We start from the raw sequence: 15,612 nt of genomic DNA, 5'->3' as shown, positions 1-15,612 counted from the left end.
GCTCCAGCCCTGCCCCTGCTCCAGCCCCTGCCCCTGCTCCTGCTCCTGCCCCAGCCCCTGCTCCTGCCCCAGCCCCAGCCCTGCCCCTGCTCCTGCTCCTGCTCCTGCTCCTGCCCCAGCCCCTGCTCCTGCTCCTGCCCCTCCCTGCCCCAGCCCCAGCCCCTGCTCCTGCCCCAGCCCCTGCCCCTGCTCCTGCTCCTGTTCTCTGCCCCTGGGGCCCCTGCCCCTGCTCCTGCCCCAGCCCCTGCCCCTGCTCCTGCTCCCAGCCCCTGCCCCTGCCCCTGCTCCTGCTCCTGCCCCAGCCAGCCCCAGCCCCCCCCCCAGCCCCAGCCCCCGCTCCAGGGCCGGCGGGTTGTTCTATTTCCTCTCCCTGGGGCCAGGCGCCGGCCCGCCCCCGCCCGCCCCAGCCCCAGCCCCTGCTCCTGCTCCTGCTGTTTGTTCTCTTTCCTCTCCCTGGGGCCTGGCGCCGTCCCGCGCCAGCCAGCCCCTGCCCCTGCCCCAGCCCCGGCCCCGGCTCCTGCTCCTGCTGTTTGTTCTCTTTCCTCTCCCTGGGGCTGGGAGCGGCAGGGGCGGGGAACATTTCATCATCCCGCACACACCTGCGGCTCTGTCTTTCTGCCAGGCACAGCCTGGCCCATGCAGCTGGCCCCGGGAGCAGCCTGCCGGCAGTTTGTTCGGACCCTTCAGTCCTAGAGCTCGGCCTAGAGCCTCCCGGGTGGCCCCCTCTCCTGCCCCAGCCCCACATTTTATCCTGATTGCTGCTAACAATCTGACTGTCACACCTAGGAACTCTGGCTGGGAATCAACCCTGGTCAGACACAGAAAAGGCCAGTCCCGGAGCTCCAGCGCTGATCAACTGTGCAGGCCCACATGCGCAGACAGACCCATAGGGCCAATAGCGCTCGCTCCACCACACTGCAGGCTCTGCACACCTCTAGCCCAATGGCTGGCAAGGCTGGGGCAGGAGAATTTTACGGTGAGTGCGGAAGCTGGCACAGGAACAGAGGCAGCACAAAGGGTCTTTGACAGATTGGCAAGGGGGAAACAGAGTCTGGGCTCACGCATGGCTCAGGGCCAGGGTTTGCCCCTTCCCTACTGAGTGGGAGATGATTGATGTCCATGGGGGAGCCATGAAGGGCCTCAAAAGTCAAGACAAACATGAATGTGCTTGGAGCATGGGGGAGCTGTGGAGAGGGGAAATGAGACCGGCAGTGGGACAGGCTGGGAGAATGACTGGCAGAATGTGCTCACCAGCTGAGGTGCAGGGGAGGATGGTGATCAAAGGCAGAGGGCTCTGGGAGGAGCCCCAAGAACAATCACAGGCTAGAAAACCTGCCTTCCAGCAAGAGACACCAAGAGCTCTATTAGAACGTAAGAATGGCCACACTGGGTCAGCCCAAAGGTCCATCTAGCTCCATATCCCATCTCCCAACAGTGGCCAATGCCAGGTGACCCAGAAGGAATGAACAGAACAGAAAATCAAGTGATCCATCCCATCACCCATTCCTCGCTTCTGGCAAACAGAGGCTAGGAACACCATCCCTGCCCATCCTGGCTAATAACCATTGATGGACCTATTCTCCATTAATTAATCTAGTTCTTCATTGAACCCTGTTATAATCTTGCCCGTCAAAACATCCACTGGCAAATTGTTCCACAGACTGATTGTGCATTGTGAGAAGAAATACTTCCTTTTGTTTAAAACCTGCTGCCTATTCATTTCATTTGGTGACCCCTAGTTCTTGTGTTATGAGGAGTAAATAACACGTCCTTATTTACTTTCTCCAAACCAGTCATGATTTTATAGACCTCCATCATATCCCCCCTTAGTCGCCTCTTTTCCAAGCTGAAAAGTCCCAGTTTTATTAATCTCTTCTCATACGGCACCCGTTCCATGCCCCTAATAATTGTTGTTGCCCTTTTCTGAACCTTTTCCAATATATCTTTTTTGAGATGGGGTGACCACATCTACACAGATTATTCGAGATGTGGGTGTACGATGGATTTATATAGAGGCAATATATTTTCTGTCTTATTAGCTATCCCTTTCCTAATGATTCCCCACATTGAGTGGATGTGTTCAGAGAACTATCCACACGGACTCCAAGATCTCTTTCTTGAGGGAGAACAGCTAATTTAGCCCCCATCACTTTATATGGACAGTTGGGATTATGTTTCCCAATGTGCATTACTTTGCATTTATCAACATTGAATTTCTTCTGCCCGGGGCTTGCCCAGACCCCAGTTTATTTAGCTTCACACAGAGGTTAAGGGTTGACTTGAGCTCCTCCTCTCAGGACCTCGTGGGGCACAAATATTAGGTGAGAGGCTCTTCAGTCTAGCAGAAGAAAGGCCACGACCCCCTCCACCTCTGCCCCCATCACACCAGCTCCCAAGGACGGACACCAGCCTCTGCACTCTCTGCGCTGCATTTATTCAGACCCCATGGAGGGCCCAGGCTGTGGGAGGTTACAGACCCCTCTTCCCTCGAGCTAGAGACCCCACCCCCCGCAGTTTCCCCTCTCAGCAGACGAGGACACAACTGAATCACCACACCAGGGAGGGGACTGGCCCAAGCCGATCCCCATCCCCACCAGGCTGGACTGGGGGCATCGCTCTCCATGGAGCAGGGATAATTCCAGGGTAGAGAGCAGGGAACAAGCCCCTCCACACTCAGAGACTGTCCGTAAGGGAAGGAATGCACCTGGGCTTAACACCTGCCTGGGGGAATAAGGCACTTAGAGGGGATGGGGCCTTGAATTCCCAGCCACCAGCGAGGAAATCAGTGGGGCAGGCACCCCGCCAGAAACAACCTGGCCCATCCTTGCGGGAGCCGGAGAAAGGGGACCCCCTGCCAGACCCAAGGAGCAAGCCCGCCTCCCCGGCATGGGGCAGAAAGCACAGTGTCAGGGGAGGGGGTCACTGGCCATCAGCCTTTCTTTGGGGGATGCAGCCCTCCATCTCCAGCGCCTCCGGCCAGCCTTCGTACTTGTTGGTGCTCTTGCTGTTCTTGGTGTGCTGGGGGAGAGGACAGACCACGTTAAGGCACAGAAGGGGCCCCCCCGCTTCTCCACCCCCTCAGTCCCAGGTCCTCCATCCTCTTCCCCCCCCACAAGCTGTGACCCATTTCCCTACCAGGCCCCCCAGCTTCTCCACCCCCTCAGTCCCAGGGGTCCCCAGCCTCTTCCCCCCCCCACAAGCTGTGACCCATTCCCCTACCGGGCCCCCTGGCTTCTCCACCCCCTCAGTCCCAGGGGTCCCCAGCCTCTTCCCCCCCCACAAGCTGTGACCCATTCCCCTACCGGGCCCCCTGGCTTCTCCACCCCCTCAGTCCCAGGTCCTCCATCCTCTTCCCCCCCCCCCACAAGCTGTGACCCACACCCCCAGCTTCTCCACCCCCTCAGTCCCAGGTCCTCCATCCTCTTCCCCCAAGCTGTGACCCATTCCCCTACCGGGCCCCAGCTTCTCCACCCCTCAGTCCCAGGTCCCCAGCCTCTTCCCCCCCCCACAAGCTGTGACCCATTCCCCTACCGGGCCCCCTGGCTTCTCCACCCCTCAGTCCCAGGTCCTCCATCCTCTTCCCCACAAGCTGTGACCCATTTCCCTACCAGGCCCCCAGCTTCTCCACCCCTCAGTCCGAGGGGCCACATCCTCTTCCCCCCCCCAAGCTGTGACCCATTCCCCTCCCGGGCCCCCTGGCTTCTCCACCCCCTCAGTCCCAGGGGTCCCCAGCCTCTTCCCCCCCCACAAGCTGTGACCCATTCCCCTACCAGGCCCCCCAGCTTCTCCACCCCCTCAGTCCCAGGTCCTCCATCCTCTTCCCCCCCCCCCCACAAGCTGTGACCCATTCCCCTACCGGGCCCCAGCTTCTCCACCCCTCAGTCCCAGGTCCCCAGCCTCTTCCCCCAAGCTGTGACCCATTCCCCTACCGGGCCCCCAGCTTCTCCACCCCTCAGTCCCAGGGCCCCATCCTCTTCCCCCCCCCACAAGCTGTGACCCATTCCCCTACCCGGCCCCCCCGCTTCTCCACCCCCTCAGTCCCAGGGGCCCCATCCTCTTCTCCCCACAAGCTGTGACCCACACCCCAGCTTCTCCACCCCTCAGTCCCAGGTCCTCCATCCTCTTCCCCCACAAGCTGTGACCCATTCCCCTACCGGGCCCCCAGCTTCTCCACCCCTCAGTCCCAGGGCCCCATCCTCTTCCCCCAAGCTGTGACCCATTCCCTACCGGGCCCCTGGCTTCTCCACCCCTCAGTCCCAGGTCCCCAGCCTCTTCCCCCACCCAAAGCTGTGACCCATTCCCCCCCTCCCCCAGGCCTCCACTCTTGGGAATCTCTGCAGGCATGACAGGACACCCGCTGGCTGGCCCCAGGTCTGCGCTTGGGAAGGCAATCAGCTGGGGATGGGGAGAGGAGTGGGGCTGGCCCCCAGGAAGGGGGAAACGGGAGGGTGGGGGGCTCACCTGCTCGAAGGGGCTTTTGTCCTGCACCCCCTTGGCCCCCACGAAGACCCAGCTGTCGCGGAATCCAAGCTCCTTGGCCACACTGCTGCCGAGCTCGCTGAAAATCCTCCGCGTCTCTTCGTTCATCCTGGGGGCAGAGCCCTGGCTGAGCAGGAGGATCAGGGCCCTGCACCGAGCCAGCCAGGGCTCCCACCTTGGGGCTGGATGGGAGCTGGCACCTGCCAGAGGGGAAAGACCCCAGGCCCCATTTCCCCCCCCCCCCTCCCCGAGGCAGCTAGTCTCCACCCTGGGGCCGGATGGGAGCTGGTGCCCCCTAGAGGGGAGAGGACCTATATCCTGCCCCCCAAGCCAGACAGGCCCCCCACCACTGGCCCCAAAGCTGGATGGGAGCCAGCAACCCCAGAGGGGTGAGGCCCTAGGCCCCATTCCCACCCCCCTAAGCCAGCCAGTCTCCACCCTGGGGCCGGATGGGAGCTGGTGCCCCCTAGAGGGGAGAGGACCTATATCCTGCCCCCCAAGCCAGACAGGCCCCCCACCACTGGCCCCGAAGCTGGATGGGAGCCAGCAACCCCAGAGAGGTGAGGCCCTAGGCCCCATTCCCACCCCCCTAAGCCAGCCAGTCCCCACCCTGGGGCTGAATGGGAGCCGGCGCCCCCAGAGGGGAAAGGCCCCACTGGGCCCACATCCCACACCCACTTGGTGGCTGGGTCGTCGTATGAGGCCACGAACACCAGGGTTCCCTCGTGCAGCGTCCGAATGAACTTCAGCAGCTCGCTGACGTCTGGGGTGAAAGACGCAGGGTGAGTGCAGGCCTGGGCCCGCCTGAACCACAGGGTTCCCCTGAGTCTCCCCCCAGATTCCTGCCTATCACACAGACCTCCCATACCAGGGTCTCCCCACTGGAGCCCCCATGGATTCTCCCCGCCCCCCAAGCCCCTCCCACAACATCCTCAGTGGCTGCCCCATGACCCCCAGCCCTCCTGCCCCACAGGGCTTCCAAGCCTCCTCCCCCCACACATTCCTGCCTCTCACAGACTCCCCACTCCCTGCGCCAGGGTCTCCCACCTGGAGCCCCCACAGATTCTCCCCCCCCCCCGACATCCTCAGGTGCTGCCCCCCCTCTCACCTCCAGCCCACATGTCGAAGAACCTGGCATCAATGAGCTCCCCATTGACCCCTGGAACCAGAGAGAGAGAGTCAGAGCCTGCCCCGCTGCAGCCCCCTCCTTCCCCAGGCCAGCTCCTTTCCTGGCCCCGGTGCCCCCTCCCAGTTCCCACATCCTCTGCAGCCCCCTCCGTCCCCAGGCCAGCTCCCCTTTCCTGGCCCCGGTGCCCCCTCCCCAGTTCCCCACCACCTCGGCAGCCCCCCTCCTTCCCCAGGCCAGCTCCTTTCCTGGCCCGGTGCCCCTCCCCAGTTCCCCACATCCCCAGCCCCCATACCCTTTGCCCTGCCCAGTGCCCCACGCCCCACAACTGTGTTCCCCCGCCCCCCGACTCACCATTCACCAGGGCGATGTTCAGGCCCCGCCCCACATTGTTCTTCATGCTGCTCATTAGCCTGGAATGAAAGTGAGGTGAGAACAGCCCACCCACCACCTACAGGGGAGCCAGGACACCTGGGTTCTCTCCCTGGCTCTGGGAGGGAGCCCGGACTCCTGGGTCCGCCCCACAGTTCTGCCCCTGATTAGCATGCTGCCTTCTCTCACCTCCCATGCTGAGCCCCAAACCCGCAACTCACATTTTATCCTCCAGGCAGATCTTGGGCCCGATGACGTTGGCGGCACCGCTGACCAGGCGGAAGGCGAGATGCTGCTCGGGGCAGGGCTGCGGGAGGCCACACTTATACCTCCTGGGCCGCGGCTCTGGGGAGGGGGGTGGGGAGATATGGGGAGGTCGCCAAGACACCCTCATGTCACACACCACCCCTGGTCCCCTGGGCTAGACAGCTCCCACACCAGTCAAGGGTGCCATGTCCCCACCATGGGGGGGGATGGGCTCCTGGGATGGGGCACTGGTGGGGGAACGTGAGCTGAGGGACATAGGATCACGGGAGTCACCTGTTAAATGGGGGGATTGCTCCTCCCTCACCCTATGGGACTGGGACACCCTCCACCCCTGCCAGTAGGGACACCTGAGGTGATGCACCAGGGTCCCTGTCCCTGTATCTGGGACCCAGCCCCCTGCTACCGCCTCCATGGGGTCCTGGCTCCTAGCCTGGGACCCAGCCCCCCACCATGGGGTCCCTGCTCCCAGCCTGGGACCCAGCCCCCTGCTACCCCCTCACCCTGCCATGAGGTCCCGGCTCCCGGCCTGGGAACCAGCCCCCTGCTACTGCCCCCATGGGGTCCCTGTTCCCAGCCTGGGACCCAGCCCCCTGCTACCCGCCCCCCCCGCCATGGGGTCCTGCTCCCAGCCTGGGACCCAGCCCCCTGCTACCCCCACCCTGCCATGAGATCCCGGCTCCCGGCCTGGGAACCAGCCCCCTGCTACTGCCCCCATGGGGTCCCTGTTCCCAGCCTGGGACCCAGCCCCCTGCTACCCGCCCCCCCCCCCCCGCCATGGGGTCCCTGTTCCCAGGCTGGGACCCAGCCCCCTGCTACCGCCTCCATGGGGTCCTGGCTCCTAGGCTGGGACCCAGCCCCCTATGGGGTCTCTGCTCCCAGGCTGGGACCCAGCCCCCCGCTGCCCCCGCCATGGGGTCCCAGCTCCGGCCTGGGACCCAGCCCCCCACTACCGCTGCCCTCCACCCCCCAGGCCAGAGACTCACTGTTGTGTCTGCTTCTGGCTCCCGCCCCGCCTGAGGGGGCGGCACTGGCCTGAAGGGGCACAGCCGAGCTGCCCCAGCCTGACACTGGGGGCAAGAAGAGAGGGGGCTGGTGAGGGGAGGGGGAAAGCACCCTGGAGCCCAGCCCCCCTCCTCTCCCCAGACTGGGCCACCAGCCAGGACCCCCGGCCACCAGCATGGCACAGACCCAGGGGAGAGCAGGACAAGCCCCCGCCCCAGGGTAGCAGCTCCTTGGCCAGTCACTCACCTGCCGTGGGGGGGTTCTCAGGGCCTGTGGGGAGAGAAAGAGCAGCCCCGGTGACCCACAGCACAGAGTGCCCAACCCCCACCACCCCACTGGGGGTCCAGAACTTGATCCCAACGTCCTCCCCCCCACACACACTGCTTGGGGGGCAGGAGTCTGCCCCAGACGAAGACCTCCCCACCCAACCCTGCCAGGATTCAGGGCCTTGTACCATAGCATCTCCTGTGAAAGTCCCTGCCACAAGGCAACCGGGTGTCCTTACCGGGGGAGGGGGGACACTGCAGCCCCAGCCCCCCCAATCCCAAGGGCAGATCCCTCCAGGGGGCACCCCTGCTCCTGCCGCTATAGCCGTGGATGGCGTTGCCCTGTGGAACTGCCTGCCACAAGATGCCCATGGGGGAGGGGGGCAGCTCTTACTGCTGAGGAGCTGCTGGAGGCGAGAGAAGCCACTCTGGGTGCCCAACAGGAGGCTGACGAGGATCCAGGTGAGCCCAGCGGTGAGGATGATCACCACCACACGTAGGGGACCTGGGGGGAGGGAAGCAGGGGGTCAGAGCTGGGGTATGAGGCACAGGCAGCCCCCCAGAGCAGGCCCCCCCTTGCTGCAAACTCAGCCCCCACACCAGCCCCCCACAGCCAACCCAGCCTCTCACCTGCCAGTCTCATGGCACCGTCCAAGGGCCCCCCCCGTGGGGGGGTGAAGGAGGAGTCTGAGAGCAGAGGAAGCGGAGCTGGAAGGGAAGTGACAGGTCGGTCAGAGTCCAGAACCGGCCCAAATCCTGTGACCCACCTGCCCCACAGCCCCCATCTCCCCCAGGGTACCCCAGCCCCCCAATACCCTCACACCCACCGCTTCCCCCACAGCCCCCATCTCCCCCAGGGTACCCAACCCCACAGCCCCCAATACCCTCACACCCCACTTCCCCACAGCCCCATCTCCCCAGGATACCCCAACCCCACAGCCCCAATACCCTCACACCCCACTTCCCCACAGCCCCCATCTCCCCAGGGTACCCCAACCCCACAGCCCCCAATACCCTCACACCTCACTTCCCCATCTCCCCAGGATACCCCAACCCCACAGCCCCCAATACCCTCACACCCCACTTCCCCATCTCCCCAGGATACCCCAACCCCACAGGCCCCCAATACCCTCACACCCCACTTCCCCCACAGCCCCCATCTCCCCTAGGGTACCCCAACCCCCACAGCCCCCCAATACCCTCACATCCCACTTCCCCCACAGCCCCCATCTCCCCCAGGATACCCCAACCCCCACAGCCCCCAATACCCTCACACCCCACTTCCCACAGCCCCATCTCCCAGGGTACCCCAACCCCACAGCCCCCAATACCCTCACACCCCACTTCCCCACAGCCCCCATCTCCCTAGGGTACCCCAACCCCACAGCCCCCAATACCCCAATACCCTCATCCCACTTCCCCACAGCCCCATCTCCCCAGGATACCCCAACCCCACAGCCCCCAATACCCTCACACCCCACTTCCCCAGCCCCATCTCCCCAGGGTACCCCAACCCCACAGCCCCCAATACCCTCACACCACTTCCCCACAGCCCCCATCTCCCTAGGGTACCCCAACCCCACAGCCCCCAATACCCTCACACCCACCGCCCCACAGCCCCATTCTCCCAGCCCCACACAGCCCCCGTAGTCCGGATAAGCCCTGCGTGCCCCACATCTCCCAACCCCCTCGATACTGTCACACACCCCAGAGCCGCTCCCCGCCCCGATACCCCCTAATCCTCCTGCCCCCCAGGCGCTGCTCACCGGGCGGCTCCTGCCCGCGGCTGCGGCTGCGGCTCCGGCTCCAGCTCCGGCTCCAGCGGGCCGCAGCCCGGAGCAGGGAGGAGCCGGGCGAGCCCGGAACCCGCCTCCAGATTCCACCCTTGGCTCCGCCCCCACCATGGCTACCCTCCGGCCCCGCCCCTCTCCCGCTAGGACCCGCCCCTGGCTCCGCCCCGCTATATCCACCCTCCGGCCCCGCCCCTCTCCCAGTTGGACCCGCCCCTGGCTCCGCCCCCCGCTATATCCACCCTCCGGCCCCGCCCCCTCTCCCAGTAGGACCCGCCCCTGGCTCCGCCCCCCGCTATATCCACCCTCCGGCCCCGCCCCCTCTCCCGCTAGGACCGGCCCTTGGCTCCGCCCCCCGCTATATCCACCCTCCGGCTCCGCCCCCTCTCCCGCTAGGACCCGCCCCTGGCTCCGCCCCCCACTATATCCACCCTCCGGATCTGCCCCTCGGTACCCGCCCCCGATCCTTCGCTCCCCCCTCCTTGCCTGGATCCACCCCCTCCCCGTCCCCACAGCCCAGCTCTCCCCCCCACATTGCGGGGGGGAGGTCTGGGGCAGGTGGGGCAGAGCCCCCCCCCCAGATGGGCGTTTCCATCGGGGGGCACAGAGAGAGGCTGGAATTGGGGGGGTCTGTTAATTGGCCCTTAATTATACCCGGCTGGAGAAAGTGGTGACAATGTGGGGGTCCTCTAGGGCGCGTGGGGGCTCTTCCTGGGGGGGATGGAGAAAAGTGGGGGGGGAATCTCTCCCTGGAGGAGGGGCCCAAGACACTGGGGTCCTATTCCCAGCAGAGGCGGCTCTAGGATTTCCACCGCCCCAAGCAGGGCGGCACGCCACGGGGGGCGCTCTGGCGGTCGCCGGTTGCCAGTCCCGTGGCTCCAGTGGACCTCCTGCAGACGTGCCTGCGGCTGCTCCACCGGAGCGGCAGGACCACCGGACCCTCCGCAGGCACGTCTGCGGGAGGTCCACCGGAGCCGCCTGCCGCCTTCCCGCAGGACGCCGCCCCAAGCGCGCTCTTGGCGCGCTGGGGTCTGGAGCCGGCCCTGATTCCCAGGAACAGCCCCATAGGCCACCTAGACCAGTGTCCCAACTCCCGTAATGCTGCGATGCCCCAGCAGGAAATGAATGAACCTTGGAGATGGGGGGGGGCAAGCTGTTCCCACACCTCACCCCAGAAGTGGCTGCATCTCCGCACTGGGCAAAGGGTCTCATATAACCAGCCCCTTTGCCCTGCCATGGGGTGTGCGTGTGTCAGCGCTGAGCGAGGGCTCCCTGTAAAACCAGCCTCTGCACCACCCCGGAGCGGCCACGTACTGGCGCTGGGGGGGGGGGTTCCTGTATAATCAGCCCCTGCCCGAGATGGTCACAGCCGAGTGCTGGAGTATGAGGGTGTGCACGCACGCACACACACACACACACACACACACACACACTCACTCACTCTCTGGTGGGCTCTTTTTTAACACTTCCCTGACCCACATGGGACCCTGCCAAGCCCTGGCCCTCAGTGCTGTCCAGTGGCAGGGAGTCCCACTGGCTCGCGGTGAACAAGGTAATAATTGGAGATATGCCAATCTCCTAGAACTGGAAGGGACCTTGCAAGATCATCGAGTCCAGCCCCTGCCTTCACTAGCAGGAGCAATTGTTGCCCCAGATCCCTAAGTGGCCCCCTCAAGGATTGAGCTCACAACCCTGGGTTTAGCAGCCAATGCTCAAACCACTGAGCTATCCCTCCCCCCTGAGGTACCCCCCTCCTCCATGGGCCACAAACACCAACCGCCACCCCCCCGCCAGGTGGCATTTTAGCCTGTCCCCTCCAAGGAAACATCAATTGCAGCGTTCTCCCTCCATCTTCACACCAGGACGCCTGGGTTCTCTCCCTTAGAGCGTGGGGGGGGGGGGCGGTGCTGGGAGCCGGACGCCTGGGTTCTCTCCCTTAGAGCGTGGGGGGGGGGTGTGCTGGGAGCCGGACGCCTGGGTTCTCTCCCTTAGAGCCGGGGGGGGGGGCGATGGTGGGAGCCGGACTCCTGGGTTCTCTCCCTTAGAGCCGGGGGGGGGGCGGTGCTGGGAGCCGGACGCCTGGGTTCTCTCCCTTAGAGCGTGGGGGGGGGGGCGGTGCTGGGAGCCGGACGCCTGGGTTCTCTCCCTTAGAGCCGGGGGTGGGGCGGTGCTGGGAGCCGGACGCCTGGGTTCTCTCCCAGCTCTGGGTGCATAAATGTATTTCTCCTATAGACATGGGGTGGGGCTCTGAGCCCCTTGTTCCACCACCACTGAGCAGCGTTGTGCCCAGCAGAGGGCGCTGTCCTGCCATATCAGCCCGGAGACGCTGGGCCCGGCCCCCAGCCCAGAAGCTGGGGCGAGGCTCTGGGGCGCTTCAAATCCTGCTGGGTCGTCAGCCCCTGGTGTGTGAACCCAGGTGTGACCTGCTGGGTCCTGGTATAAACAGCGACCCCCCCGCTCTAACCCCCCAGCCCCCCCGAGCCGGGGGAGAACCCAGGAGTCCTGGCTCCCAGCCCCCTCCCCTCCCCTCCCAGAGCTGGGAGAGAACCCAGGAGTCCTGGTTCCCAGCCCCCTCCCCTCCCAGAGCCGGGGCAGAACCCAGGAGTCCTGGCTCCCAGCCCCCCCTGCTCTAACCCACCAGCTCCCGCTCCCCTCCCAGAGCTGGGAGAGAACCCAGGAGTCCTGGCTCCCAGCCCCCGGCTCTAACCACCAGCTCCCACTCCCCTCCCAGAGCTGGGAGAGAACCCAGGAGTCCTGGCTCCCAGCCCCCTCCCCTCCCAGAGCTGGGAGAGAACCCAGGAGTCCTGGCTCCCAGCCCCCTCCCCTCCCAGAGCCGGGGGAGAACCCAGGAGTCCTGGCTCCCAGCCCCCTCCCCTCCCCTCCCAGAGCTGGGAGAGAACCCAGGAGTCCTGGCTCCCAGCCCCCTCCCCTCCCAGAGCCGGGGCAGAACCCAGGAGTCCTGGCTCCCAGCCCCCGCTCTAACCCCCAGCCCCCGAGCCGGGGGAGCACCCAGGAGTCCTGGCTCCCAGCCCCCGCCCCTCCCACAGCTGGGTGAGAACCCACGAGTCCTGGCTCCCAGCCCCCTCCCCAGCCCCGAGCTGGGAGAGAACCCAGGAGTCCGGGCTCCCAGCCCCCTCCCCTCCCCGAGCTGGGAGAGAACCCAGGAGTCCTGGCTCCCAGCCCCCTCCCCTCCCAGAGCTGGGAGAGAACCCAGGAGTCCTGGCTCCCAGCCCTCCCTGCTCTAACCCACCAGCCCCCTCCTCCCCTCCTCCCAGAGCTGGGAGAGAACCCAGGAGTCCTGGCTCCCAGCCCCTCCTCCCAAAGCTGGGGCAGAACCCACGAGTCCTGGCTCCCAGCCCCTGCTCTAACCCACCAGCCCCCTCCTCCTCCTCCTCCCAGAGCCGGGGAGAGAACCCAGGCGTCCAGGCTCCCAGCTCCCCCTGCTCTAACCCACCAGCCCCCCTCCCCTCCCCGAGCTGGGGCAGAACCCACGAGTCCTGGCTCCCAGCCCCCTCTGCTCTAACCCACCAGCCCCCCTCCCCTCCCAGAGCTGAGGGGAGAACCCAGGAGTCCTGGCTCCCAGCCCCCCTCCTCTAACCCACCAGCCCCCACTCCTCTCCCAGAGCTGAGAGAGAACCCAGGAGTCCTGGCTCCCAGCTTCCGCCCCACCCCCTCGGCTCAGCCAGCCTCGTGTCACTGTGCATCAAGCGATTAATGTGCTAAAAGCCCTGTGGATCATAATTAATCTTTATGAGCCGGGGCCTGAGCTTGCCACCACCATCTCCCCTCCCCCATCCACGTCAGGGGAGATTTATGGGGCAGTGTGTGTGGGGGGAGACGAGCCAGGGATGGGTCTGGACCATGGCTGAGGTTTGCCTGCAGGCAAGCGGTACATCCTGGGGGTGGGGATGGACATGCCTCACCCCTGAGCCCCCCGAGCCACCAATCCAACAGCCCCTGGACTGCTAAAGAAGGACCCACAACTGTGCTCAGCATTTCGGCTGCAGCGTGTGACATCACAGTGCTGGTCCTGCCTTAATGAGCGTGGGGGGAGGGGCTGCACCACCCCCCCTCACCGGGGAAACTGAGGCACTTGGGGCTGAGGTATTAACCCAGCCCCCCCAACTGCAACCCAGTAAACCTCCACTTCCCCCCAGAGCCAGGGAGAGAACCCAGGAGTCCTGTCAGGACCACCCAGAGAATTCAGGGGGGCTGGGGTCTTTGGCAGCAGGGGTCCTTCCGCTCCGGGTCTTCGGGGCACTTCAGCGGTGGGTTCCAGAGCCAGTGAAGGACCGGCTGCCGAATTGCCACCTAAGTCCCAGAACGGAAGCAGCTCTGGGTCTTTGGCAGCGGGTCCTTCACTCACTTCGGGTGCGTTCGGCGGCACTGAAGGACCAGCCGCCGAAGACCCACCAAAAACTCTCATGGGGGCCCCTGCAGGGCCCGGGGCCTGGGGCAAATTGCCCCACTTGCCTGCCCCCCCCCCGGCAGCCTTGAGTCCTGGCTCCCAGCTCCACCCCACCAGACTCCACTCCCGTCCCAGAGCCAGGGTGAGAACCCAGGAGTCCTGGCTCCTCCCCAGGCCCCAAGGTTGTGTTATTAGCTGGGGCCTTGGCATGGCTCAGGCAGGGCAACATTAACAATGCTGGAGCCGTTATTAATGGGTCTGGGGTCTGGCCAGGTGAGGGGGCTAATGAACAGGGCAGCTGGCCCCATGCCAGGCTGAGCTGGGAACCAGAAGCGTTGCTGGGGCCAGAGCTGAGCCGCCGTCCTAGGGGAGAAAGGCCCTGGTTCCCCATTCCCAGCCCCCCTGAGCCAGCCAGGCCTGAACCCATCACCCCTGCCCAGCTCTCCCCACACATGTTCCCCCATTGTGGGGTAGGTCCCTCTCCTCCTTATAGGATCCTGGCACTGAGCCAAGGACCCTCCCCCGGCCCCAATTTCTGTTTTCCTGGGAGGAGGGGTTGTTTGGCACCACCCAGCTACCTGTTCCGGCCCTGCCTGGCCCCACACTAACTTGGTTCCTCCCCATCCCCTTGCCATGGATTTATGGCTCCGCCACTTGTTCCCACAGGGTTTTTTTTTTTTGAGACTGGAACGTTAAAAATGCCTTTACGAGGCCGTTAGCGCTGGGGGGTGGGGAACACCAAGGGAGGGCTCTGGCGAGGGTGGGCAGGGGGTGCTCTACCCTGGAAGTCAGGACTGGGGCCTGTGGGGGGCGCCATGGGGCAGGGAATGGGGTGCTGGGCAGGGGACGCGCTCCCCTGAAAGGCAGGGCTGGGCAGCAGGGGGTGCTGTGCTGCCTGGTCTCCCATCCAAACTGTAAACTGGGCTTTCCCTGCTTAGCAGGGGCCTGGTTAGCTGGCTCCAGCTGCAGCTGACAGGTGTGTGGGGGTCCCAGGGGAGCTCCCCCTCCCCCATCTCTGTCCATTAACGTCCCATCAGTTGCTGGGCCAGAGAGCAGATGAATACTTAAAAATCCACAGGCACAGATGGTGCAAGCTCCAGGGGGAGCTCAGGGCGGGGCTGTGGGTCGGGAGAGTGAGTCACTGGCAGAGCTGGGGGGAGCCCAGGGCTGGGCTGGCAGGGGCTGCGGGTCGGGAGTGAGGGGCACTGGCAGAGCTGGCGGGGGCAGGGCTGGCAGGGGCTGCGGGTCGGGAGTGAGGGGCACTGGCAGAGCTGGGGGGAGCCCAGGGCTGGGCTAGCAGGGGCTGCGGGTCAGGAGTGAGGGACACCGGCAGAGCTGGGGGGAGCCCAGGGCTGGGCTGGCAGGGGCTGCGGGTCGGGAGTGAGGGGCACTGGCAGAGCTGGGGGGCAGGGCTGGGCTGGCAGGGGCTGCGGGTCGGGAGTGAGGGGCACTGGCAGAGCTGGGGGGCAGGGTTGGGCTGGCAGGGGCTGCGGGTCGGGAGTGAGGGGAATGGGTGCCCCTCCCCACCCAGAACTGAAGGGCCCATCACTTATTCATCCAGCTGGCACCACAACATCTTTCACCTCCCTCCATCCTGCCCCCACCCGCTTCTGAGGCAGATACCAGAGCGGGGCCGGGCACGAGCCCCAAATCCCTCCCGTCCCAGCAGAGGCAGAGCAAAATCTGCGCCCTGAGCCATCCCGGCTCCAGCACCAGCACCAGCAAGAAGCTCCCCCCCGGGAGGGAACCTGCCCCTCTTCCCGGCCTCAGCAGTATTATTGGGGAAGCCCTCGAATCCGGGGCCCAAAGCCCGTTCTGCCATCAGCTTTTCCTGCTGTCCAGTGGCGGGAAGTTCCACTGGATTGTTGAGCATCACGGTTCAGTCAGATTCAAACAGCAGCC

The 15,612-nt window shown here is 65.1% G+C and overlaps 1 protein-coding gene across 2 annotated transcripts; it reads right to left on the bottom strand.

Moving 5' to 3' along the window:
• Positions 1 to 2,417: 2,417 nt before the first annotated feature.
• Positions 2,418 to 9,388, bottom strand: FAM3A (FAM3 metabolism regulating signaling molecule A). Of its 2 annotated transcripts, XM_039509861.1 has the most exons (11): positions 9,279 to 9,388; positions 8,143 to 8,220; positions 7,907 to 8,017; positions 7,493 to 7,516; positions 7,228 to 7,311; positions 6,199 to 6,322; positions 5,960 to 6,018; positions 5,588 to 5,638; positions 5,158 to 5,242; positions 4,462 to 4,588; positions 2,418 to 3,018 (listed from the first exon to the last, which is right to left on the bottom strand). In XM_039509861.1, exons 2-11 carry the CDS (start codon positions 8,153 to 8,155, stop codon positions 2,920 to 2,922), a joined length of 777 nt encoding a protein of 258 aa, XP_039365795.1. In that variant the 5' UTR covers positions 8,156 to 8,220; positions 9,279 to 9,388; the 3' UTR covers positions 2,418 to 2,919. The 2 variants fall into 2 exon arrangements, with proteins under 2 accessions (XP_039365795.1, XP_039365796.1); XM_039509862.1 differs by lacking the exon at positions 7,228 to 7,311.
• Positions 9,389 to 15,612: the final 6,224 nt, after the last annotated feature.

Source organism: Mauremys reevesii, linkage group 22, assembly GCF_016161935.1.
Source record: "Mauremys reevesii isolate NIE-2019 linkage group 22, ASM1616193v1, whole genome shotgun sequence".
NCBI lineage: Eukaryota > Metazoa > Chordata > Testudines > Geoemydidae > Mauremys > Mauremys reevesii.
This window is presented reverse-complemented; position numbering and strand designations above follow the sequence as displayed.

Excerpts from the sequence above, each read along its gene's own strand:
- FAM3A (XM_039509861.1), bottom strand. Across the intron at positions 5,639-5,959 it reads GAACATCGCCCTGGTGAATG|GGGTCAATGGGGAGCTCATT; the intron begins GTGAGTCGGGGG and ends CTCTGGTTCCAG. Across the intron at positions 4,589-5,157 it reads TACGACGACCCAGCCACCAA|GATGAACGAAGAGACGCGGA; the intron begins GTGGGTGTGGGA and ends CTCTGCCCCCAG.